At 43.6% G+C, this 27,305-nt stretch overlaps 1 protein-coding gene and 5 non-coding genes across 7 annotated transcripts; 1 reads left to right on the forward strand and 5 right to left on the reverse strand.

The window, feature by feature from the left end:
* Window positions 1-626: 626 nt before the first annotated feature.
* tmem179ba (transmembrane protein 179Ba) lies at window positions 627-6,117 on the forward strand. Of its 2 annotated transcripts, none has more exons than XM_020043094.2 (5): window positions 627-741; window positions 3,403-3,599; window positions 4,325-4,462; window positions 4,996-5,074; window positions 5,404-6,117. In XM_020043094.2, the coding sequence occupies exons 1-5, from the start codon at window positions 685-687 to the stop codon at window positions 5,560-5,562; spliced, it is 630 nt and encodes a 209-aa protein (XP_019898653.1). In that variant the 5' UTR covers window positions 627-684; the 3' UTR covers window positions 5,563-6,117. The 2 variants fall into 2 exon arrangements, with proteins under 2 accessions (XP_019898653.1, XP_010901153.1); XM_010902851.4 differs by lacking the exon at window positions 627-741 and adding an exon at window positions 836-1,273.
* A 7,104-nt stretch (window positions 6,118-13,221) lies between these two features.
* trnat-ugu lies at window positions 13,222-13,294 on the reverse strand. Its single transcript has one exon. It is a non-coding gene; the product is annotated as a tRNA-Thr (tRNA).
* Window positions 13,295-13,982: 688 nt separating this feature from the next.
* trnat-ugu lies at window positions 13,983-14,055 on the reverse strand. The gene has a single exon. It is a non-coding gene; the product is annotated as a tRNA-Thr (tRNA).
* Window positions 14,056-15,426: 1,371 nt separating this feature from the next.
* trnat-ugu lies at window positions 15,427-15,499 on the reverse strand. Its single transcript has one exon. It is a non-coding gene; the product is annotated as a tRNA-Thr (tRNA).
* A 2,025-nt stretch (window positions 15,500-17,524) lies between these two features.
* On the reverse strand, window positions 17,525-17,597 carry trnat-ugu. Its single transcript has one exon. It is a non-coding gene; the product is annotated as a tRNA-Thr (tRNA).
* A 5,234-nt stretch (window positions 17,598-22,831) lies between these two features.
* Window positions 22,832-22,938, reverse strand: LOC114830424. The gene has a single exon (XR_003778059.2). It is a non-coding gene; the product is annotated as a U6 spliceosomal RNA (small nuclear RNA).
* Window positions 22,939-27,305: the final 4,367 nt, after the last annotated feature.

A 27,305-nucleotide genomic window follows, 5' to 3' on the forward strand; every position in this document is an offset into this window, starting at 1 on the left:
TGTGTTTGCTCCACAGACTATCAATGACATTTCAACTATCTACTAGCCCTAACCTTTTCCCTAACCTCAGCCCTCACATGAATGCTTAATCTGATCATAACTTTAGCAAGCAGTCCAGTTCTTTTTTGATTAACATTGTTTATGCGTGCATAACCTATAATCAGAATCACTACAATTCCTCAGTTACCTATGAAATTCTATGTTTGAAAGTGAGTGGTTTTGATGACCTGTGGTACAAATTGACACCTACCGTACCTGACAGAACTCAATGTTCTAGTTACCGTTTGTTGATAGTGTGTTAATTATGCAGTATGTTGTTTGATATCGTTTTTTTACAGGTTATTGATAGTTAATGGTTTGTTGATAGTTAATTGATATTTGCATAGTTTGTAGATATTGTGGCTATATCTATTTTGTCATATACAGTACAGACTTTCAGTTTGTGTGTAAAAGAAAGTTATTGATCTCAGCCAAACTCGTGGAATTAAGTACTGCTTTCTGTACTGAGTGTCTTGATCGAACAAGCTAGGGCTTGTGCTAGGCCTGTTTGTTGGGGGCGTAGGAGTGGAGTAGTCAACAAGCGAAGGCACTGCGGTAGATCATTATGATGGGGCAGGCATAAAAGACAGTGTGGAAGACCAGGAAGCATCAGATGCAAGGGGCAGGGCCTTACAGACCCAGGTTATGAAGCTGAGGCAAGTGCGGGCTCATCTGTCACGGGAGCACGCCTATTCCAAAAGTGTGAGTTCAAGCGTTTAGGTCTGTAACAATAAGGTACGGTTTGTGCTTTCAATAACACGGAACAAAGGGGCTTTCCAAAAAAACGACGTTACTCTTTCTCTCCCAAAGCCTCCATTGCAAATCTAGAATTGCAACAAACAAGACCCATGTACCCTAATTACCTCATCTTTATATCGCTAAACCTAGGACCAGGACAGGTCGCCGAGTGGTTGTAGAAAGTTTGTGTTGGAACGTTGTCGATTTCAACGGTTTTCAACGGTATTGAATGCGCGCCCCCGTGGGAGTTCGAGAACGCGGTTATGAAATGTTGGAGCACGTCCCCGGCGCGACTACAGTTTACGTCCATCAGTCCTTCGGTGGGTAGAGTATCTCGGCTGGACACCGTGACCGGAGAGCGAGAAGGAGGTTTTGTTATATAGGGACGATGATTGCAATACCGAAGATACCGTGGCCACTTTTGCTCGAGATGGGGTTGTATGTCAGTTGTTTCGTGTGTGGGATAGTTACGGCCGCTTCCCTCACCATCACACAGGTAAAAATAAAGTTTTGCCTACTTCTTGTTGTGTCAACTTCGCTGTCATTAGCCTCACTGTAGCCCACAGTAACTATGTTGCCATAGCCTCCTACTGGATTGAACCTCTGTCTTTGGACTTGAGGGTACTTTAATGTCGCAGTTATCAAAAGTTAGCCTTGAGTGTCTTTGGAAGCGCAGACTTTCATTTTTATTGCAGCATGTGACTGCGGCGATGTTAGGCCAATGACAATGTCTTGACTGAATAGGCTATAGCCTAAAACTGTTATTATCATAGCGGAAAATTCCTGTGTTGGGTTATTATAACTCGACTTTGTATATTCTTGTCAAACAGATATCCTTATTCTATTAAACCACACTTCCTGCAAAAACGAAGTGAAAGTACATTTTGTTCTCTAAAATGGCAGTTTTAGAAAGACAGAGAGAGTAGGCTATGTTAATGACGGATGATCCTTTTTATAGCCTATGTACGGGGCTCGCGGTGTAGCCTAAGTAGGTACAGCTGAAAAACAGTTAGGCCTGGATTATTAGGTTATTGCATAGAATAGGCGCACGTGTTTTGCACACTGGATGATTGTACCTGATTCGAGCCCAACACCAGTAAAAAAAAAATACACTTTTTCTACTTGAATGTCCGGAGTGTAGGCCTGCTAATGAAGTTTTTACGATTTACGTCCGAGAGATTTTAGTGTGTCACCAGGATTTTCTCCGCGAAGATGAATTGATTATTCCATTCTTGATTCAACTTTTCATTTTGGCCCTGGGTATTATTTAAATATTAACATCCATCACGTGGCTGTCAGTTAGCCCTAATCAAAACGTCCATCTCCCACTTCCGAGTTGTGAATGATAGACATTAAGGGCTGGTTTCGCAGACACGGATTATGCTGAGTCTAGGACCAGAATACAAGTTCAATAGAAAACTCAATTGAGCTTGTTTTTTTATTCCTAGACTAGTCTTAATCTGTGTCTGTGAAACCGGCTCTAAGAGACAATACAGACACAGAGATAGCTGATCCAGTATGAGTTACTCTGCCCTAAAAAGTGGTGCCCACTAGCAGTTTTTTTGTTGCGGGCCAGTGTTTGTGGTGTGCCCCCTGGCCCAAAAAATAGCAAGTGTGGTTCCGTGCCTTCGGCAGACCAGAGATACCCCACCCGGTTCCAAATAGTAGTCTGTGGGACAGTATCTTGAAATGGACGAGGACTCCACGGGAAAGCTGGTTCCACTGTTGGGAAGCCAGATGAGCTTTGACTGGGCTGAGATGGAGCTGCCCTGCTGGAGGGCGGCCAGGAGACCTGTGGTGGACAGAATAGGGACTTTGGCGATGAAGAATCTGTGCTTTGCCCGGAAGTCAGAATGGCACAGTTCTTAATAGGCAATGGAGTGTGTGGAGAAGCGGGGTTACATGGGAGGACTTGGGAAGGCTGAACCACGAGCAGGATTACAGTTCTTACTAACATGATCAAATTTGTCTCGCGTCAACATGTCCTGTTGGCCTGGGGCCACCGAGGTTTGCTTCCTGACCGCGCTGACACCGCTCGCTGGAACAACAAACCATATTACCAGAGCGTAAACATCATCCACTCTGAGTGTTCTCTGGCCAAAATGTTGATATGTCACTTGGGGCGCTAAATTAAAGTCAGTCTACAACTGACAACAATGGCCATCCGTCCTGTATGGTGAGGTATGGCCTCCCTCAACATCTACCTTCACTTGTCACTGCAGTGACCACAGTTGTCCTACGAGAGGTGCAGCTAATGTTGTCATCGTTCCCGGGCGGTTGCCACGGACGGTTGCCATGGACGGTTGTCATGGAAGGTTGCCGTGGTTGTAGCAGTAGAACTACTACCATGGTAATAGTTAACTGAAAATCCGCAGACTGATACAACCGCTTAGCATGTGACAGCCTGTGTCCTCGTGCCCCAACTATAAAACCCGTCAGATGAGCCAGATGTGGGAGTGAGAGTTTGGCCAAAGTGCATTATGACAGGTCAGCTTGTGTCAACGCATTTTCAGCAACTCGAACCTCAGACAGCGTATGTGGTCAATGATCTGCTTGTCTCCCTTTCACCGTCCCCCAACCTCCTCCCCACCTCCCCCAACCTCCTCCCCACCTCCCCCTCTCCAGGGTAACTTGGGAGGCTTCTGTGTGCTTTACGGCACCGTGGGCTACAATGTGTCGTCAGATGCCATAACGGTGCAGAGCTCCAGCTCTCCATCTCTCTGTTACTTCGTCTCCTCCATCTCAGTGTGTGTAGCGGTCTTCTGCTTCTCCACCACGCTCTACTGGATCTACACATGCTGTCTGGACGGAGTGGTTACCAGGTGTGTGTGTGTGTGTGTGTCATGCTGAGATGTGAGATTATCAGTGTGTCGCTAACCACATGACATAGTGCATGACTGCGCCTGAGAGAGTGTGTCACGCAAATATGTTGTAATTTGGAAACCGTGCACAGTGCTTTTGGAAAGTGTAGCAGACCCGTTCGCTTTCTGACCTTTTTGTTTTGTTTAACTTATGATTTATGACATAATTGTTTTTGCAGTTAATCTACACACAGTACCCCACAATGACGAAGCAAATACTGCCATTATAGCTGTGCGTCTTGGTTTTGCCTCTGACATCTATGTACAGCTGGATTTGGGCAGTTTCTCATGTTCTTTTCTTGTTGATCCTCTCATGCTCTGTCAGATTGGATGGGGATGGTCTGTGAATTTTCAGGTCTCCCCAGATGTTCAATGCAGTTCTAATCCATGACTAGGCAAGGACATTCACAGACGTGTCCCAAAGCCACTCCAGCAGTGTCTTGGCTTTCCACGCCGAGTTTCTTCAAGCATCTCTAAAAACATTTTCGCTTTGTCATTGCGGGCTACTTTGTTGTCGAATTATCAGTTATAACCAAACTCTATTGCACAAGAAAATGTGGGGAAAGTGTCCCCGAGTACTTTCTGAAGGCACCGTCCCGACACAATGCAACATGCCAGTGACGCTGCGGTTCTGTCCGTAGTGCCTGTCTAACTTTCAGCGTGTGCGTGCGTGTTGTGTCACGCAGAGAGCGTTTGTGGCTGAACGTGACGTTGGTGCTGTGTGGGGTCTTCCTCTTCTTCCTGCTGGTGACGGGCTGTGTCTTAACCATAGGAAGGGACACCTTGTGTGAGTCCGTCACGCAGTCCGTTCCACGCGTCAACAGGTAGGACGCACGCACACACACACACACACACGCGCACACACACACACACTCTGTTCCTTGGAGGGACCCTCATCCATCTGTACGTGTATTTGTGCGGTGGCTTTTGTCCCCGATAATGGACACATTTACGTCAATTTGCCAACACTCCTGCCCAGTGCAACTTACGGTAGTGAGGGCGTACATTATCATAATTTCTCCTCGGGGGAATTAAATCCACAAACCTGAAGTTGCAGCAGTCATGAGGCTCTGTCAAGTGTGAGCTATGCAGCTCCAATTCAGTAGACTCTCCTTTTCTTGTGTTTTACGTATTGCCATCTGAAGTCCTGAACTCGGTTTTAGACTGGTGGACCAGATAATGAAGCGTCGCTATCTAAATGTGATCAGTTCTCATAACTGTTAACGGACAGGATCACGACAGGATCAGGAGGAAGGACTCATGTTAGAACTGGACATAAACAGGGCCTTTGGCACTGTATAATTATCTCTGTAGAAAACAGATTAATTGTTGGTTTACTGTCTCTGTTGCCCTCTAGCTGTCAGGAGGCTCAAAACAGGACCTGGCTCAAACCGTACATTGGAACACAGTTCTACACTGGACTACACACAGCTGGGGTCAGTACCAAAACATTTTAACATGAGTAATAACATGACTGACTTTGCCTGACATGAGTGCCAACACATTATAACAGGAGTAATAACACAACTGATATTACCTGACATCAGTGCCAACCCATTATAACAGGAGTAATAACATAACGGACATTACCTGACATCAGTACCAACCCATTATAACAGGAGTAATAACACAACTGACATTTCCTGACATCAGTGCCAACCCATTATAACAGGAGTAATAACACAACTGACAGTGCCAACCCATTACCTAACATTACCTGACATAAACACTCTCACATTACAACTTAACTCCTTCACCTTCTCAGACGGCGGTGTGGGTGAACTTGTTCTTCTGGATTCTGATTGGCATTCTGGTGGGGATCCAGAGAGGTCAAGGGTCGGGGGGCAGTTTAATAGGGGCAGACTCCTCGTCCACACCCTCGGAGACAGAACCCTTCCTGCATCGCCCGGCCCGGCCGCAGTGACCAGAGTCGTCTTACGTGCCTCTTGACACACACTGCCATGGACATGTGCCGACACACACACACGTGTTGACCCAGTGCACACCACAGAAACACACACACACACACAAACACAACTGTTGGTGAATCTTTGTCGCCACCTATCAGCAGTCTGGAGTATTGGTTCTAGAACCGGATGTGTCCTAACTGACTTCGGAGGAAGCATCTGTTCACTGGTGACCAAAATGGACATTTAAAATGTCAAACGAATGTTCCAGTGTCATGTGGTGTTCACCTTGTTCTGCATTGAGACAGTTTACTGAGTAGAGTTCAGTGTGTTTTATCTGTTTATACTTGCTCATATATCCAGCTGCCGTGCTTGTACGTGGAGGGGAATGTGTGTGTTTTGTCTGCCTTACCAAATGACTACTAACTAATCAACACTTTTCTTATGTCATGACTTTGAATTTAATTATTGTAGAAAGGTGATTTCTGTATTTTTTTTTTCTTTATCTGAAGTTAAAACAGTTTTTGACCATTCAGCCAATAAAGATCGGAAATTCTGTATTTTTCCACTGATAGCTGTTTTCTCACACACTTCTGTTTGATGTTGAACTAGAAGGAAAACAGCCCTCCTGCCATCTCTGTAAGTGTGTCATCAAGCAAAGGAAGTAGGCATGAGTGGATCCCGCAATAAACATTTTGATTATTTTAACAAAATGTATTAGCTTTGAAAGAAACATCAATGATGAAACAAGTATCATGTTGTTTAAACAACTGCACGATTCTCTAGTGCGATAAAACGAAACTAATTTCAACACTCTTAGGCAGGATTATCCAGGAGTAGCCTTGACCTGTGGCTGAGAGACACAGCGCCTCCATTGACCTGATAATTAACGTCCATGTTTTTGGCTTCTCGTATTCTAAGCCACAGCGAAGAAACAGGATTAAATTTTACCGAATCAGAACACAACAAAGAACAAAATGCGAAGCACGTTGAGGAACTGGAGATATTTAAACAGAAATCAGACGTGTGTTAATCAAATATTTATTTAGCATCAAAGATTGCCAGAGTGTTTTGTATACCCGTAAGGACCTCATAAGGAGAGGTTAGGAGACAGCCCTCAAGAGGTAAAAAAAATGTGTTTTGCTTATGGGTTAGGAGTAAATCTTGCTTTTAAAGGTACAGTAGGAGAAAATATTGGTTAGGGTTTTTGGTCCTCAAAAGTATAGAAACCAAACACTGTTTCTGTTCTACACATTTACTCTTCTGTGTCCAGACCTGCTTTGGTTCCTGCCCTTCCTTCTCTTTTACAGCCTCTCTACCCTAAAAGGCTGGTCTCTCTACCCCCTGTCTCTCTACCCCGTCTCTCTACCTTGTCTCTCTACCCCCTGTCTCTCTACCCCGTCTCTCTACCTTGTCTCTCTACCCCTTGTCTCTCTACCCCCTGTCTCTCTACCCCCTGTCTCTCTACCTTGTCTCTCTACCCCCTGTCTCTCTACCCCCTGTCTCTCTACCCCTTGTCTCTCTACCCCCTGTCTCTCTACCTTGTCTCTCTACCCCCTGTCTCTACCTCCTGTCTCTCTACCCCCTGTTTCTCTACCTTGTCTCTCTACCCCCTGTCTCTCTACCTCCTGTCTCTCTACTCCCTGTCTCTCCACCTCCTGTCTCTCTACTCCCTGTCTCTCTACCCCCTGTCTCTCTACCCCCTGTCTCTCTACCTTGTCTCTCTACCCCCTGTCTCTACCCCCTGTCTCTCTACCTTGTCTCTCTACTCCCTGTCTCTCTACCTCCTGTCTCTCTACCCCCTGTCTCTCTACCTTGTCTCTCTACCCCCTGTCTCTCTACCCCCTGTCTCTCTACCTTGTCTCTCTACTCCCTGTCTCTCTACCCCCTGTCTCTCTACCCCCTGTCTCTCTACCTTGTCTCTCTACCCCCTGTTTCTCTACCCCCTGTCTCTCTACCCCCTGTCTCTCTACCTTGTCTCTCTACCCCCTGTTTCTCTACCCCCTGTCTCTCTACCTCCTGTCTCTCTACTCCCTGTCTCTCTACCTTGTCTCTCTACCCCCTGTCTCTCTACCTCCTGTCTCTCTACCCCCTGTCTCTCTACCCCCTGTCTCTCTACCTTGTCTCTCTACCTCCTGTCTCTCTACCTTGTCTCTCCACCTCCTGTCTCTCTACCCCCTGTCTCTCTACCTCCTGTCTCTCTACCCCCTGTCTCTCTACCCCCTGTCTCTTTAACCCCTGTCTCTCTACCCCCTGTCTCTCTACCTTGTCTCTCTTCCCTCCTGTTTCTCTACCCCTCTGTCTCTCGACTCCGTCTGTCTACCCCCTCTCTCTTTTCACCCCCATATCTCTCTGCTTCCCCATCTCTCACCTGTCAGTGTCTTGGGGAGTTTGGGGTTCGCCCTATACTTTTATCCTTGGTCTCCATCTGGTATTCAACAGTTCCTCTCCCCTACACCTCCTACTCACAACATCCACATCTCTCTCTCCCTCCATCCCCTCCCCTTCTCTCACCCACCCTCTCCACACACCCACACACCCCCCCCCCTCTTCTCAGCCCTTTCCTTTAGAGAGTTTTGCTGAGCTTGCGTTGCATCCTGTCGCTGGCCTCCATTTGAGTCTTTGTGTCCAACAGTTCGTCCAGCTGTCTTCTCATCCGGACCATATCCAGCTGAGTGGCCTGACACTGTGGAGCAGTCAATCAACTACTGGTTAGGCAAACTGTCTGGCAATATATCTGTCTGGCAATAAACAGTCTGTAAATATATATGTAGGGCAAACAGTCTGTCAGTATATCAGTCAGGCAACAAACAGTCTGTCAATATATATGTAGGGCAAACAGTCTGTCAATATATATGTAGGGCAAACAGTCTGTATGCTGTCAGTCCATCACATTTACTTAGTTTTACATAACCTTTTACTGCTTTAATAGTGTTGGTAGTTAATAATCACAATAATGCATATCGGGGGATTGTGGTGTATGGCCAATATACCACGGCTAAGTGCTGCCCCCCCCCCACGAAGCCTCGTGCCTAAGAACAGACCTTAGCTGTGGTGTATTGGCCATAAACCCCCTGCTGCCTTATTGGTTCAACATGACATCTGTCAGCCAACTACTCAGCCAATCACGGACGGACCTGTTCTCTCAGGAAGACAGACTCCTCCCTCAGGGCGGCGGCTGCGATGGCCAGCTGGTCACTCCGCTCCCGACACTGAGATTGCATCTTGACCGCGTCGCTGAGGAGGGACTCTACACTGACCACCACCGATTCACAGTGGTCCTTGGACATGGTCTGAAAGAAGGCAGGAGATAGTTAAGCACTGGTCTGGAGGGAGGGAGGAGATAGTTAAGCACTGGTCTGGAGGGAGGGAGGAGATAGTTAAGCACTGGTCTGGAGGGAGGGAGGAGATAGTTAAGCACTGGTCTGGAGGGAGGGAGGAGATGGTTAAGCACTGGTCTTGAGGGAGGGAGGAGATAGTTAAGCACTGGTCTTGAGGGAGGGAGGAGATAGTTAAGCACTGGTCTGAAAGGAGGGAGGAGATAGTTAAGCACTGGTCTGGAGGGAGGGAGGAGATAGTTAAGCACTGGTCTTGAGGGAGGGAGGAGATAGTTAAGCCCTGGTCTGGAGGGAGGGAGGAGATAGTTAGGCACTGGTCTGGAGGGAGGGAGGAGATAGTTAAGCACTGGTCTGGAGGGAGGGAGGAGATGGTTAAGCACTGGTCTTGAGGGAGGGAGGAGATAGTTAAGCACTGGTCTTGAGGGAGGGAGGAGATAGTTAAGCACTGGTCTTGAGGGAGGAGATAGTTAAGCACTCGTCTTGATCTTAGTGCTGCTTTTGACACTATTGATCACCCTTCTCTTAGAGAGACTGGAAACCCATGTGGGCTACTTGGACATGTTTTAGCCTGGTTTAAATCTTATTTATCTGAAAGATATCAGTTTGTTAGTGTGAATGCCATATCCTCTGACAAGTCAAAGGTATGCTTTGGTGTTCCTTAAGGCTTGGTTCTGGGCCCATTATTGTTCTCACTATATATGCTGCCTCTGGGCGATGTAATCCCAAATCACAATGTCAATTTTCACTGTTATGCTGATGACACACAGTTATATATTTCAATGAAGCATGGAGAAGCCCCAAAATTAGCTACTTTGGAAGCATGCGTTTCAGATATTAGGAAGTGGATGACAGAGAACGTCTTGCTCTTAAACTCAAGAAAAACAGAAATGCTCGTTTTAGGACCCAAGAAACAAATAGCGTTGTTAGCAGATCTCACTGTGAACCTCGATGGCTGCATGGTCGTATCCCAAAAAACTGTAAGTTACCCTTGACCCTGACCTCTCCTTTGAAGAAAATTTAAAATATGTCTCAAGAGTTGCTTATTTTCATCTTCGAAACAAAAATCTGAAACTTTCTATCAAAAACTGATGCATAAAAACTAATCCATGCTTTCGTTACTTCTAGAATAGATTACTGCAATGCTCTTCTTTCCGGTTACCCTGACAAATAAATAAATCAACTTAAATTAGTGCTGCACACGGCTGCTAGAACAAACACATTACTCCTGTCCTGGCGTCCTTACACTGGATGCCTGTTAGGGTTAGGGCTGATTTTAAGGTTTTACTCTTAACCTATAAATCAATACATGGACTTGCTCCTACTTACCTTGCTGAAATGATCCAGCCATACATACCTACACGTAACCTTAGATCGCAAGACGCAGGCCTATTAATTGTACCTAGAATTTCTAAACAAACAGTTGGAGGCAGGGCCTTCTCTCACAGGGCACCACTACTGTGGAATGATCTGCCAATTAAGGTTAGAAATGCAAACTCAGTGCAAACTTTCAAGTGTCTACTAAAAACTCATCTCTACAGCACGGTTTATAATTAGGTGTAGTCTGGCCCGGGGGCCTGAAGGTGACCAGTAGGCTTGATACTGTCCACCCTTGCTGTCTTGCCAGGTGGGCTCTCGTCACCACTGGGATGCCCTCCCTCCAATGCCTTTCGGGGGAAGAGTCACTGGCTTGTTGTTGACTCTCTGTTGCGCACTTGTGCAATTGGGCTGAACGCCGCTGGCAATACTCGGCCCTCATTCAGGGGGGTTGCGGTTGGTGGGTGTCCCTTTGGTTGATGCCTGGAAATGTGGGTGGATTGATTTCCTGCCTGTTGGGCCCTGTCCGAGGCCTCCCCCAGGTAGGGCCACAGTGTCGCCGTACCCCTCTGTCTCAGTGCCAAGGTCTTATGCTGCTACACTATCATGCTGGGGGATTGGGTCAGTTATTCTGCACTAAGTTCTCCTTCTCCACTATAAATCATTGTTGATATGAGGAATACATTTTCTGAATTTTCCCAGTCTCCTCCCATTTTAAACTTTAGGAGGACATGAGGTACTGGTCCACACCTGCAGAGTACCTGGTTTGGGGGGCCCGTTGCTGTCCCTGTCCTTGTCCACCTGGTCATACTTCTGACCTAGTCTAAATTTAAATAGACTCTGGATTTAGCATAACAACTGAAATTCAACACTACTGTTGTTTGCTCCTTGGGGTTTAAGGCCGGGTGTTTCTGTAAAAGCACTTTGTGACAACTGCTGTTGTAAAAAGGGCTTTATAAATACATTTGATTGATTGATTGATGGTCTGGAGTGAGGTAGGGAGGAGATACAGTAGTTAAGCATTGCTCTGGAGGGAGGGAGGAGATACAGTAGTTAAGCATTGCTCTGGAGGGAGGGAGGAGATACAGTAGTTAAGCATTGCTCTGGAGGGAGGGAGGAGATACAGTAGTTAAGCATTGCTCTGGAGGCAGGGAGGAGATACAGTAGTGAAGCACTGGTCACTGGTTTTGAGACATTGTGATGATGGGGATGATTGTGATGGCACGTTTCTGTCTCTGTGTAGGGGTTTGTATGACATATTTAAAATGTAACGCAGTGGACCACTCCCTCTCTACACAAAACCCAGCGGACATGTCTGTATAGGGCTGGAGCCCCATCCTGCCAGAGGTATCTACGCAAACGTGTGTGTGACTGAAACTGCCACGGGCTGGCACATATGGCTCACAGCAAGGAACCAGAGGCACGTGTGTGTGCGTGTGTGAGAGAGAGAGAACATAATCAGTGCTGTGATGGTGTGTTTTAGAGCAGTAGTCTCCACCAACCATCTTAAGTTAATGGTCCATTTCCCTTAAACTCACCGTTAAATCAGAAGCACAAAATGCCTGTTAAATAATATGACAATGGGGAGTTTCTGTTCTGTTCTCTCTCAGGTGACCTGGGATTCTGGTTAGAGGCCTCCACAGTTTGAAGGAATTGGCTCAGTAGTGTTGGAGCATTTGCTAACTTGCATTAACACGATGGGAAAGATTCAAACTTTCCCACAGTAAATGCACTACTGTTAGTTAGCACTAGCTCACAAAAATATCCCGAAATTTCTTCAAGTCCTCAACTATCCATTTTTACCAAATATTCCTATATAGAGAATCTAGCAGAACTTGTGCCCCCCCCCCCCCCCCGCCCCCCCCCCCCCCCCCCGCCCCCCCAAGGGAAACAAACCCCAAACCATCTCGGACTATTTTAAGCTGCTCGCTCTACTGACTGGGCGAACCAAGAAACCAACCTACTACAGAAACCAATACTGGGCATTTTCTACACCCAGACTGTGACCATTAGCGAGTTAACACAGAGGATTTTTCGGCGGCAAACATCAGTAAACCTTGAGCTACATGGCTGTGTGATCTGTGAGGCAAGAGGTAGAGCTGAAAGAGGCTTACTGCTGGCTTATATATGCTAACCTATCATCCACCCAGTATATCCCTAACCCACTCTCAGTATCTTTCACTATGTACAATAGAATATAATACAGATTAGGCAAAAGCAAATAAAGATAAAACCAAAGACATCTGAAATCCTAAGACTTTTACACAGGTCTGTCCCAAAATAGCGGTATTTTACATTGCCATCCCAGTTAGTAGGACCTGTCTACCATATCTGACGGGGGAATACCTTGAGGTAATTACCGAAGGACGCCCAGCACCTTCAATACGGAGCACCTTGTTCAGGTAGACTGGTCGTCGGGGGATTGTCACCAGGGTCCTGGCCGTGCAGGTTATAAACAGCTTCAGCTTCTCTCCTTCAACGATCTGTCTTTCTCTTTCTTCAACGGCGCCTTGTCTTTACTCTGTCCCCTGAACGTGACCAGAGGTCGATTAACCTGTGCTGTTAATCCACCAAGATTAGAGAGAGAGACAGACAGAGAGAGAAGTAATGTCGATAGCAGTAAGCTCCTCTTTAATCTATTTAAAACTTTAGGAGACACAATCTACGTAAATGAAAAGAACCAATAAAAGTCCACGAAATTAGCTTACATGCTGTTCTCTCATATGACCTCAGAAGAGTTCAAGCCACAACACAAACATGACCCAACAACATTCATCATTACCAGAGAAACATGACCCAACAACATTCATCATTACCACAGGAACATGACTCAAATATCTGGCAATATCGTACTTTAATTCCCTTGGCAAGGTTTAATTATTAACATCAGTAGTAGGCCCGGTTATAGCATCCGATGATTGACTCAATAGTAGGCTAGGTTAAGGCATCTGATTAACTCACTAGGATAGGACATAGAAGCCAGGATGAAATTGACCTGTATCAAAATATCAGACCATTTGATCAAGGCCCCAGTGAGAATTGAACTCACGACCCCTGGTTTACAAGACCAGTGCTCTAACCACTGAGCTATGGAGCCATGGTATAAACCTGAAGATGAGCGTTATTTCTAAATCAAACCAATGGGCCACACCTAGTGTCAACATTCAGCTGTTGGTCAGACCAGTTAAACGAGTAATTGTTTTTATTTTTATAATTTTTTTTATTCAATTGAATTGTTCACATTATAGGTCACATTAAAAAGTGGGAAAAGTTCTAACATGATTTATCTTTGTCTTATTCTTTTAAATCACAAAAACCTGGCATTTTAACAGGGGTGTGTAGACTTTTTATATCCACTGTATATATACATACATATATGTATACAAGCATACTTATATCTATCGCAAATACATGTAGCAGCTCTGAAAATACAAATCATGTGATACTGTCAAGGTTTACATACATAGAATCAGTACATTCATTTTACTCTTTCTTATGTCATCACCAAAATATATGTACGTACGAGTGAAAGGCTCATATCATATGTACGTACTAGAAATAGGCCTATATCATATGTACGTACGAGTAATAGGCTTATATGTATGTACGAATGATTTTCTCTTATCATATGTACGTTGAAGTTATGGCTCATATCATATCAACGTACAAGTGACAGGCTTGTTGATCCTGCTTATGGTTACAACCCTCAGGAAAGATTGGGAGGTAATTGGAACATAAACCAGCAATGGTATTGATCTGTTAAAAATCACATGACCCACAGGTCAAGGCCCCAGCGAGAATTGAACTCGCGACCCCTGGTTTACAAGACCAGTGCTCTAACCACTGAGCTATGGAGCCTCTCACAAAGGAGCAACGGAGATAAAAGATTATTCATAGATGACATCCAAGCCTATTTACAGCCCAAGGGCCACACCTCATGCCATTGTACAACACTCAGCTATAGTCACACCAGCTAAACAGGCTGTTAGCAAATGAAGACCCACTCTCAGTAGAGCTTTACGGTCAAGGGCAGTGCAGCTGTCATACCAGGCGATGATACAACCAGTCAGGATTCTCTCCATCGTGCACCTGTTGAACATGGTGAGTTTCCTGGAGTCCATGTCCAAACTCTTTAGTCGTCATTGAAGGACTAGATGTTTTCTTGCCTCCTTGGCGACAATGTTGGAGTGGAGAAACCACGAACCAGAAACCTCCAGAGTCTCTCCACTTTGGAGGCATGATAATGACAGTGATGTTGGAGGCGTGCGCGACCACCCAGTCGTGTGTGAACAGGGACTCCAAGAGGGGACTGAGCACGCAGCCCTGTGGGGCACCAGGACTGAGAGTCAGTCTGGAAGAGGTGGAGGAGATGGAGGAGGTGGAGCACCCCCACCTGAAACACCTGGAAGTCAAGGATCATCTGGCAAAGGGCAGAGTTAAGGCCCAGATCCCTGAGCTTCACCACAACCTTGTGTTGCAGAATAGTGTTGAAATCTGATTGGTAATCAATGAACCGCATTCGGACCAGGTGAGAGACGGCAGAGTGGAGGGGAAGGGCAGTGGCATCATCTGTAGACCTGTTTGGTCTGGAAGCAAACCAAGAAAGAGAAGGGTCTTTCTTTTAGCAACAGGTCAAAATAGCATGGAGGAGGGGTCTAATCGCTGGTTTGGAGACCAATATCATGTCAATTCTTTTTGAATATCCTATCCTTGGTTACTTTCCTTCTCACTGGTCCTGCAGCCATAATACACTTTGGTGATACTTAGATTAAATGTGATTTTTAAAGTTAAAGTAAGGATTGCGCTGATGAAAAGCAGACAGTACTCAAAGCTCCAGCATGAACCAAACTCACAACCCCTGGTTTACAAGGCCAGTGATCTAACCTCTGAGCTATGGACCATCGCCATAATGGATGGTGATGAACTATCGACGCTGATGAACTATCGACGGTGATGAACGAGCATCGTGATGAACTAGCGTCGTGATTGAATTTAGAACGGCTTAGATGTACTTGGAGGGAACATGTCTCGATCTTGAACTATCCCACACCTGTGGTGAGTTGACGCAATGAGGCAAGGCCATAATTGGACATCTGGTTTATGGGACCATTGCTCCGAACACACCTTGGAGACATAAGATTAGTCAAAGATGATGAGAAATTGTAAGGTTGCTGTTTTATGATAGGGGAGTATTGACTTATAACAAAATATTAGGCAGTATTAACAGTTAGGCCCCAGCGAGAATTGAACTCGCGACCCCTGGTTTACAAGACCAGTGCTCTTACCACTGAGCTATGGAGCCCTACCTTACAAAATCAAGAGACAAAAGATTATTCATAGATGACATCCAAGCTAGAGTGCCAGAATGGTAAGACCAGTTTAACAGGCTGTTCACATATGAAGAAAAACCTAACCAAACAAACTTAGGCTTCAACTAATAAACATGTCTCACCCTAGAACCCATTTGCAATTAAAGTTCCTATGACATCAAGCAAACTCCATGCACTGACTTTTAAGTCTTGAGAGAAGGGGCTTTCTTTTGGCAAGAGGTCCAAACAGCTTGTTGGCATTGAGGAGGCATCTAGTTGAAGTTCTGGAGACCATGATTAGGCCAATTCTGTAATTCTCTGGCATTTTATAAATGTTTAAGAATTATTTGCATTTCCAACAATCCCTCTCACTGTTCATGTGGTCGAAATACGCTAGTGTCCTCTTTCAGCCAGGTGAATCATAAATTAAGTTGATTTAAACATAATTTTTTTGGCATAGCTTGAGACAACAGGTTATTTCTAAAACTAAAAAAACCCTGCCAATTCACAATTTTCATTAATCAATTTTCTTCGTGGACTTCCCCAGAACGTCAGGAGGTTGTCACATGGTCCTTTGTCTGATGGGTTCTTGTTGTGGTGGGGGGTTTTCAGTTGGCACAAGACCCAAGTAATTACAGCTGCACAGTATCACTCTTCACATGGATATACAGAGGGGAATGCCACCATGCAGGGTGAATGACCAAGCCAGCAAACCTTTATATATCAACAGGTATAATCATTCACCCAAACAGGGATAATTCTCACAAAACCACACATCACTATACAAATATATTCCAAAGGTAGTTCAAATACAGTAACGTTATATACAAACACAGAGATTGTTATCATATGTAGCACACAGCCAGTCCTTGCCAGAAATTCCTGCAGTTCCATTAATGTTGCTGTAGGCCTCTTGGAAGCCACCCTGACCAGTTTTCGTCTTGTCTATTCATCAATTTTGGAGGGACGTACAGTTCTTGGTAATGTCTCTGTTGTGCCATATTTTCTGTACTTGATAATGACTGTCTTCACTGTGTTCCATGGTATAGCTAATGCTTTGGAAATTATTTTGTACCCTTGTGCTGACTGATATCTTTCAACAATGAAATCCCTCTGATACTTTGGAAGCTCTCTGTGGACCATGGCTTTTGCTCTGAGATGCAACTAAGAAAATGTCAAGAAAACCTACTAGAACAGCTGAACTTTATTTGTGGTTAATCAGAGTCACTTTAAATTATGGCAGGTGTGTAATAACTTATATTTAACATGAGTTTGAATGTGATTGGTTAATTCTGAACACAGCCACATCCCCAGTTATAAGATGGTGTGCACACTTATGCAACCAGGTTATTGTAAGGTTTTTATTTTTATCAATTTCTTTATTCAATTGAATTGTTCACATTATAGGTCACATTAAAAAGTGGAAAAAGTTCTAACATGATTTATCTTTGTCTTATTCTTTTAAATCACAAAAACCTGGCATTTTAACAGGGGTGTGTAGACTTTTTATATCCACTGTATATCTATATACGGTATATATACATACATATATGTATACAAGCATACTTATATATATATATCGCAAATACATGTAGCACCTCTGAAAATACAAATCATGTGATCAAGGTTTACATACATAGAATCAGTACATTCATTTTACTCTTTCTTATGTCATCACTGAAATATATGTACGTACGAGTGAAAGGCTCATATCATATGTACGTACGAGTAATAGGCCTATATCATATGTACGTACGAGTAATAGGCCTATATCATATGTACGTACGAGTAATAGGCTTATATGTATGTATGTACGAGTTATAGGCTTATATGTATGTACGAATGATTGTCTCTTATCATATGTACGTTGAAGTTATGGCTCATATCATATCAACGTACAAGTGACAGGCTTGTTGATCCTGCTTATGGTTACAACCCTCAGGAAAGATTGGGAGCTAATTGAAACATAAACCAGCAATGGTATTGATCTGTTAAAAATGATGTGACCCGCACGGTCAAGGCCCCAGCGAGAATTGAACTCGCGACCCCTGGTTTACAAGACCAGTGCTCTAACCTCTGAGCTATGGAGCCTCACCTCCTAAAACACGAAGAAGAGGGCGTTTATAAATCATACGTAGACATTTCACAAACCAGTAGGCCAAACCACATACCATAAAACTAATCAGTTGGTCAGACCAGTTAAACAAGCTGTTAGCATATGAAGAAAACAACTCTAGACTTTAGTAGCTGCTTGTTCAGTCTTTTTTAAATCAGCACGAAACTAAAACTTGAGAAAAACCAAGGTCGACAAAATATGTCTCAGCCCCTGCTTGGGGTGGATGAGTTGATGTGCGGAAAGGGCTGCTAGGTTACAGGCAACTCCTTGTTGTAGCTTGTTCGCTTGCAGGCTAAATAATTTTTTGGGGGGAGGGCAGGCCCCTGAGCCCATGGGTAGCAGCAAAACAGCATATAAAGCTTGTTAAGCCTTCACATTCAAATTTCAGAGTTTTTTTTTTTTACAAACCACTTTGATATGTGCAATAGAATATAGGCTTTTTGGTCAACTGCTTTATGCCCACACACTCTCACTAATTTCATCTCACCAATAACATGCGAAAGCCAGAGGGTCGTCCCCTCAGACCATCACCACAATCAGGTTTTGAGAAGGAGAAGACCGAACACAAGGACTCCTCAGTTCATAGAAATAATAACAGCAATCATGAAGTAACCTGAACACCCTTCAAATAAAGTTTTCATCATTTGTGGCACAGCAATAGAGAAGTAAATTGTCACTAGTTATGAGTCCTGGCAGTACAATACAGATTATGTGCTTGACCGTCTACCATTGCACAACTTCCTAGTTTAATTGTGAATAATTTCTGCGCTTTTTAAAACAAGGCATCACTTTCCAGCCCTCTGGTCTGGAGGTTGATCCAGGATGTAGAGTTCTGGAGTTAGGGCTTTGCACAGCCATTCAGGCACACTTACCCAACACTACCACAAGATGGCAGCAAACTACCACACGAGTGCCTGTTTCTGTCACCAAAAGCAGAATAGAGTTAAAACGCATCTATGTATATATATAAAAAGTGTATTTTTGCGTAGTGTGCAAAATAAGGAATGATTCACATATATGCGTGTCATCCCCCAAAAATAACATAACCTGTTCTTCTCTGTCAAGGAAGGGGGTTGGGGATTTGCCATAAATGGAGAAAATAGGAGGGACCACAGGTCAACACCACACCCCTTCCAAATGTAAACAATGCATACACAAATAGCCATGTGGTTTGTCCACCTAGTGCTGGGTGTGTTGTTTACATTTGGAAATTATTTTCATTCTTGAAAATATGCAAATCCCACTGTCACCCAGCTTTGACATTGGGCTCAGTGGTTGTCAGATCTCTCCTGGGGACCCCGAAACAGATCCAAGCGCTTGATAAACTGACTCAAATGTTCATGAGGAGAAAATTGACAACACTGTGCTATTTGGTCCAAGGTAATAAAATGATATACTATATAAGAATTTGATCAGACTAATATGAATTAGTGATGAATTAGAAAATCCTTTATTAAAGTAAAAATGAACAAACCTGACAAATTTTGGAAGAAGGAAAATGTAAAACCCATCAATTGTTTGAAAACCGCTGACTATTTTCGGTTTATTTGTATATCAGGGAACATTACAGATACAGAGTACAAGTCTGAACAGGTCTTCTGTGCTTGTGTTTTCTCTTTTTCAATTCTCCTTTTCAGTTCTAAAATTGAGCATGAAGATACAAGTATAGAACTGGTTCATATATTCACACGGAACGTTGTAAGACAGCAGAGCGGCACGTAGCCCAGCTTTTAGGCCAAGAACAGTTTACAGGGTTTCACAGCTGCCTAGCATTGAGCCATCATGCTAACCCCTCGACACGTTGCTCGTCACCCGTCTTAACAGCCCAGGGGTGTCCTTCATATTAACCCAATAAGGCATTACATATAAATTATTTCAGGCTTACGATAATGTAGTTACTGGAGGTTTTAGGCAGCGAAGTTTTCGTCTATATGGAAACAATTCATAATGCGTAATTGGCTTCGCCTGCGAGGAGATATGAACTCGGGGATCGATAGTTCACAGGTCCGCTTCTCTAACCACTACGATATTGGATAGTTCACGGATGTCTTAGATAATACTATTTGTTCCCCCCTGATATTTTCAGACTCTCAAGCCAGCCCTCTTTAGAAATGTTGCTGAAGCTTCCTGACAGCTGATTTATATGGTAACAGGCAGGATGGTCCATGTCCACGTAAATCAGCAGACAGGAAGCGTCAGCAACACCCCTGATGAAGACTGCCGGTTTGGTAGTCGGAAAGTTGCCTAAAAAAAACCACCTGACTTTATATCAGAATCAGTAAAATAGTCAGACAAAATTAACCACATCAGTTGTTTACATGTTCTTTTCACTGTGAATTTAAGTGCCCACACTGCAAGCAAGACAAAATCAATCTGTGCCTGTGTGCAGGTGACAAGGGATTCTGCCTCCTCAAAGATGGGAATGATGTTACACTGGACCGGAGCCGTTGCTTACTTCTTCCAAGTCCAGGCACAGCTTCACATTGTGGATGCTGAGTGTTGTGACTTGGTGCGACTTTGTTGTGTGGAACTCCAATGACATTTTTGTTGAAAGAATTATACCCGATATGCACTTTTGGGATGATGTGTTGAGAATTTTCTCAGAATCGATATCCTTCCAGAAGTTTTGGGACTGCAAGTTACAAAATAACATGTTGACATGTAATATGACTAAAGGACCCTAACTTACATCGGCTCAGGCACTTGTCATATTTGGCAAATGAAAAACACATGAATGTCACTTTCTTTGGCAATCAGATATTTATTGAAGATTAAATAACAATGAGAAGATTAAATTATACAACAAAAGGTATTAGTGGTCTCTTATTTAAAAGAACAAAAGCAGAACTTTTAAGACCTAGGGCTACATTCAAACAAAGCTTCTGTGGCGTATGGCAGAGCCTTGCTCTTTGATATCTTGTGTTTGCGCTGATTTGGAAAGGCTAGATCAACTGCCCTTCGTCTAAACCAACTGATTACAGCTAATTTGGTGTTTATTGCCATGTGGGAAACTTTGCAGGGCACCACAGTACCTTTTGATTGATTTTAGCCCCTATGTTATATACAAAATTCACTAAAAACTAAGTATTGTTAGGCTAATATTCTGTTAATATACCAAAATGTTATATCATTTATCATTAACATCTAACAATTTCATAACAGTTGTCAATTTATTGTTTAATACAAATATGAAATTAATCCCAACAGCTCCGCTGAGCATGTGATTTTTAGACAGAAAAACATGTCGTTGCTAATTATCAGAAATTAAATTTCATAGCTGTTGTTAATAACTGCATCACTGTGCACTCTAACAGGCTTTGTCACTTTTTACATTGAAATGACAAGGCAAAAACTTGGTAGGGCATTACTTTAACCAACCATGATTGGTTTATATGCCTTGCTCCTCAAGTTTAAATAAGTCCAATCTTATCAATCAATGTCAGGGACTCATCTGGTGTTGTTGCCATGGGCTCGATGGACATGGCCCTACTTTCCAGAATCTGATATTTCTTGTTAACTAATCCACTAACCCGTTCAACATGAATACGTACAACAGCTATTTTTAGAGTTTGTTCCACCTCATATGCTGACAACTGTCTGTTCCCCAAAGTAAATGGTAAATGCAGGTATATGTAGTGAAGCACAGTAGAATCCTACACCATCCCCAACATTAAACCCACGGTCCCCTAGAACAATATCTCCAGGTAAAAAAAAAAAATGTAGGAGGTCGATCTCTTCAGTAATCTGCTTATCACTAACTCTTCCTCCCCAAGCAGGAGATATGTAAGAGACATACCCTTGGGGAGCAACAACGATAAGAAACTTCACAGTGTGGTGGTGCTTATAGTTTGACCATGTTTGTGCTATAGCAAGAAAATTAGGCATTTCAATAAACACTTTGAAACTGTCTATGATCACAGCAACTCTACATCCAAATGCCTGCCTGAATGCCATTGTGGTTCGAAGTACATTTCGCTCCGGCCACTCAATTAAAAACACAGGCATTTGGCATTTGTGATAGAGCTTACAATGTAGAAAATCACTTTCAGCCCTCGATCTGCATTTCCCACCCCAGCGAGACAGTGGCGTGACGTCATATGCAAACAAGCTATTGAGACCAGAGCTGAAAGTTCCCAATATCTCCATCTCATCTTCATCCGCTTATCCGGTATCGGGTCGCGGGGGCAGCAGCTCCAGCAGGGGACCCCAAACTTCCCTTTCCCGAGCCACATTTGCCAGCTCTGACTGGGGGATCCCGAGGCGTTCCCAGGCCAGTGTTGAAATATAATCTCTCCACCTAGTCCTGGGCCTACCACGAGGTCTCCTCCCAGCTGGACGTGCCTGGAACACCTCCCTAGGGAGATGTCCTGGGGGCATCCTTACCAGATGCCCGAACCACCTCAACTGGCTCCTTTCGATGCAAAGGAGCAGCGGCTCAACTCCGAGTTCCTCACGGATTCCCAATATGCGATTTTCAAATGGATATAAATATATACTTATTTTGGATACATATATACGGATATAAATATATGTTGTCCCATTGCATATTAAACGACGAAACACGTTTTGCCACCTAAGGACGGCTATTTGAAATAACTAGGCTATTTCCAATAACTACGCTTTTCAGTGGTGTTGCTGGTCTCAGTTGCACCATCGCTTGTATGTGGTTGTTTTTTAAACCGGCCCGAGGATGTCTGCTTCACCTTCGGAGTCGTATGCAGGAGTTGCTGCGGCAGTGGGCAGCTTTTGATTATTTCGCCACGACCAAACACGCAGTAATGTCAACAGACCATATAGGTAACACAATATTGGGCTATTTAATATACGTATTGGCATATTGGCATATTTCCCACTGGACATTTTGACCGTTGATATTTTCATCTCCCAGACAACTACAGTCTACCTGATACCGGCGAAAAGCCGGCATTTCCGGTTAACATAAACCCCGGCTGACAGTACAATACAAATTATGTCCCACAACTTCCTAGTTTAACTGTGAATCATTTCTGTGCTTTCTTAAACATGCAATCGCTTTCTGGGCCTCTGTTCTGGAGTTTGAGCTTTGCACAGCCATTCAGGCGCACTTACCCAACATGACCACTAGAGGGCAGCAAACTGCCACAGGAGTGCCTGTTTCTGTCACCAAAAGCAGAATACAGTAAAAACGCATTTATGTATTTATATAAAAAGTGTGTTTTTAGGAATTGCGCAAAATTTTGAACACCTCACGTATTTGCGTGTCATCCTTGCGCAGGGGCCATGCTAATCTTCTCTGTATCGTTCCAATTTTAGTATATGTGCTGCCGAAGCAAGCACAAATTGTCAGGGTTAACAAGCTCTATTTATAGGGCAAGCCAAGACAGACATTCATGGTATTGCTCTGGAAGCTGCCAGATAAGACTCCTCCATGCACATAAAAGCACACCGTTAACACCTGCTTTTCTATAGCACATTCTATTAAGTATCATATGAAGGCTAAGGTTTGTAACTTCGCTATTTGGAGAACTGCAGCGACATCTGGGTCTTATGCAAAGCATCTACGTCTAGCGGGTGCTGTGATTAATGTCATCTGACAAAAGCCTGGCTGTTTCCCCCCCATTTTTCCCCACCCATGAATGCCCTCTGGCAGGAAGTCAGCCGAAATGTGATCTACTGACAGCTTCTACTAAGAGGGTATAACTAGTGTGTGGTGTGCTTTGTTTAACTCACACTTTAAACAACAAAACTAAATTCAACAAGAATAGGGGATCTAAAGAATTACATTATTCTGAACAATCACACGTCGCCATCTTGGATTATTTACATTTTTACCGGCTATTTTCTTTCACGTCCGCTGGTGCAGTACCGCCTCTGTCCACCAGATGGGGCTCCACCCACAGCAAATACGACTGAGGTACCCAAAGGACTGATAGACGTTGTTTCACCAACACTTCGAAATCCCTGGCCAGAAAGTCAAGCATGTAAACAGATAAAAATGTTATACATGACCAACATTTCTACAAACTGAAGACAAACAATATGGACGGTTAAAAACAAACTGAAATTACAGACTTCAATACTTTAAGGTACTTTAATAACACCTCGGCCGCACGGAGAAAAAAGTAACTGGTCTCCCAAAAAAATCTAATGTCGATAATTTTCGTAGCAGTTTAGAACATTTTTGCGAACATTTTGTCCAAAATTATCGTCATCAGACCGACAGTTGTCCCTACTACTTTTTGTTATCCAGTTGCACTTTTTTTTTTTAATCGAGGTTCTGTTTTTTGGGATATCCATTGATATGGTGCAGTAGGAAGCTCACGCACACCAGTAGCGAAAACTTTCTAACAGTTGCTAGTTGTTAGTGAGATACAAGGCCGTGTCATTGGTAATTTTTTTGTAACTATGATTAGCTAGATATTTTATAATGCTAGAATAACTTACCAGTACGACGGATGGTTGACCGTAGGGTTCTGGTTGCTGCCGCATAGAACCTCGTCGAGAGATGCCAGTATTCGCCCAACCGCGAACCAAATGACCCACAGGGCGCTACGCCATAGTGATGTGAACGAATGACCCCTCTTGGTCGGGAAACAACTCCCCTATGCGAACAACCCGTTGATTTCGATAAAATATTTCCCTTCACGATGTCCAAATAAACTATTTTAGCATACTTTATTAAGACGGTGAAAAAAGAAATATTCAAAAACTGAAGACGCATCATTAGAATCGAGGAACCTACCTCCCTAAACTGACTAACGTACATTAATTAAAGACAAGACCGCGTGCTCACGTAAAGCAGTGGTTCCAAACCAGAGGTACTGCGACCCCTGGGAGTACTTGGCCTCTCCACATGGGGTACTTTGAAACACTAATGACACCATAGGCTTACTAGTGAAATTAACATGAGGGGGTACTTCAGGGATACTCCAAGCAGAGCGAAATTATGTAGGTGGTACACTAACTGAAAAAAGGTTGGGAACCTATTTCGTAAAGCGTGTCCGTACATGCACAAACACAGAAAATTTGCGATATGTGATTGTTGTTACATAAAGTTGTAAAAGTATCATGACCCCTCCATGATTTACACGTTTTGTTGTGTCACAGATTTCATTCATTGAAAATAAAAAGAAGCCATTTAGAGTATACAAAATCCCCCACAGTGACAAAGCAGAATCACGTGTTTAGAAATGTTTGTCAATTTATTGAAAATGAAAAACATAAATATTTCATACATATTAAATATGCCCTTGGCTGTGATCACATCTCTGCATGTACCAGCTTTGCACAATCAAATAAAATAAAAAGTATTTTAAAAATGCCCTTTTTATATCCGCAATTGCTTTTACAGATGCCCATCCTGAAACCCCAAAGATCAAGCAATGGGAGTTTATGCACAGTGCATCAGAAAAACTCCCTAGTAGGGTCCAGAATTAGGAAGAACCCTAGAGAGGAACCAAACTCTGAGGCACACTTGGATTTGGACAGTTTCTCCCAGTTGTTGTATTGTAGATCCTTTCTAACTCTGTCAGATTGGATGGGGAGTATCAGTGAATAGTAATCCTCCTCAGGTCTCACCACTGATGTTCATTGGATTCTGGGCCCGGGCTTGGCCACTCGAGGACATTCACAGCCTCGTAGCCAAGTCACTCCAGCGTTGTCTTGGCCGTGTGCTCTAGCTTGTAGTCTCATTATGATATTCCCACCATGTTTCACCACAGGGATGGTATCAGCCAGATGATGAGCCTCATGCTTTGAGTTCTCCGAATGCGGTTTGGAAAACGCCAAAGGCCTGATTGATGGATTGCTGCAGAAATAGGTGTCCTTCTGACAGGTTGTCCCACCTTCACAAAGAAATTCTGAAGCTCTATAAGAGTGGCCATCCCTGACCACAGCCCTTCTTTCCGGGTTACTTTGTTTGGCCGGATGGCTAGGCCAAGGAAGAATCTTGGGGGATCCAATCTTCCATTTCACAAGGATGGAGCCCACTGTGCTCCGGGGGAACTTTCAGTGCTTTAGCAAATTTTCATCTAGATAGTCGTGTGCCTTCTCAAATCATGCCCTTCAACAGAATTTGCCACAGATGGACTCCAGGTTCTGGAGACATTTCAAGGATGATCAACAGAGTTGTGGGCTAAGGGTAAGAATGCTAATATAAATGAGATATTCCAGTTTTACATTTTTTATAAATTGTCATTAAAGGGTTTTGTGTGTGGATTGATGGCAACACATAAAATTAAGTCTATATCATTTGTATAGTAAACCGCTAGGTCTTTAGCCTAAACAACAAAATTGGCAGAAGCCTTTTGGAAAATTCATCAGTCTGTGTTTATTCTACTTTCACCCCTGTTCTGTCCTGCACAACAGAGCGAGAGATGGAGGGTGAGAGAGATGGAGAGATGGAGGGTGAGAGAGAGATGGAGGGTGAGAGAGAGATGGAGAGGTGGCGGGTGAGAGAGAGATGGAGAGGTGGCGGGTGAGAGAGAGATGGAGAGGTGGTGGGTGAGAGAGAGATGGAGAGGTGGCGGGTGAGAGAGAAGGAGAGAGAGGTGGAGCATGAGCAGAGAGAGGTTGTGCAATAAAAAACAAAGTTGTAACCCACTTCCCTTTTCTAACCTTTGTGGGGGACCAGAAAACATATTCCCTATTTTCTCTGTTTCCTAACAATAACCTTCAGGTATAACCTTACACCCCTGAACCAAAAACGAACCCCAATGTTAACACTCACCCCAATGTTACTCTAGACCTAAGCAGGGAATGCCTTCATAGTTATGGGGAAAATTTAAAAAAAAACTGTAGTAAACCTGAATTATCAGGTTTAAATATCTTTGTGGGGGGTAATGTGAAACCAGGATCACAGGCATTCAACAGACAGAGAAGCCAGCAGGACACTAAAGCAAAAAATATCCTCTTATATTAAGCAGATTTAATTTATTATTGGTAACATTCATCATCACCACCACCAGCGTCATCATTACCGTCATCATCAGAAGTATAGTAGCATAGTATTTGAATAGTATCTTTATTATTATCAGAAATACAGTCTATACACAGAGGTGCTTTCATGTAGTTAGTATTAATAGAAAGCCGTAGGTGTTTGATATCCGGTGGCGTGTGATAATAAATAACGTATTGCAGTGTTGGGTCATTCTTTCATTCCACAGAAAAAGCTGCTGCTGGCGATTTAATCTGAGAGAGCAATGATTTATGCCATTCTTTCTTCACAAAAGGTCAGTGGAAACCTGATGTTTCAATAGACGCGACAGACATTTAACCAAACCAGGAAATGACATTTACTTGAGCCAGCGACATAAATATACCCATAACGACCAGCTGGCCAGCAAACCCACTTTGTTTCTGGATTTTGGAGATTAGTGGAAACCGACCAGGGTATTTAAACTAGAGATGACAATCCGAACTGTCCGTCCCCGTCAGCATCGCTGACTAGTATGACTCATTCCAGCATGACCATTTAGTCCTAGATTGAGCATAGCCTTACGACAACGCAATGCTTAATACCAGAAATCGTTTTTGTCATAACGGTTTTTTTAAGTCTCAAATGGCAGATTTTTAAATTGTAAATATCTTAATCCAAGTTGGCCAAACGCTTTAGGATAGAACTCTATAAATGCCCTCCCCCCACTGACGCCCTTTAGAATTGAAAAACGACAGTTTTGCACAACGTCCTATATCAATTCAGTAAT

The sequence above is a fragment of the Esox lucius genome, chromosome 24 (genome assembly GCF_011004845.1).
Source record: "Esox lucius isolate fEsoLuc1 chromosome 24, fEsoLuc1.pri, whole genome shotgun sequence".
In the NCBI taxonomy this organism is placed as follows: Eukaryota; Metazoa; Chordata; class Actinopteri; order Esociformes; family Esocidae; genus Esox; species Esox lucius.

Bases quoted from the DNA above. Each gene is read 5' to 3' on its own strand.
- tmem179ba (XM_010902851.4), top strand. From the start codon at position 1,166: ATGATTGCAATACCGAAGATACCGTGGCCACTTTTGCTCGAGATGGGG. The intron at 3,600-4,324 runs GTGTGTGTGTGT...TGTGTCACGCAG, and splicing joins CTGGACGGAGTGGTTACCAG to AGAGCGTTTGTGGCTGAACG. The intron at 4,463-4,995 runs GTAGGACGCACG...GTTGCCCTCTAG, and splicing joins TCCGTTCCACGCGTCAACAG to CTGTCAGGAGGCTCAAAACA.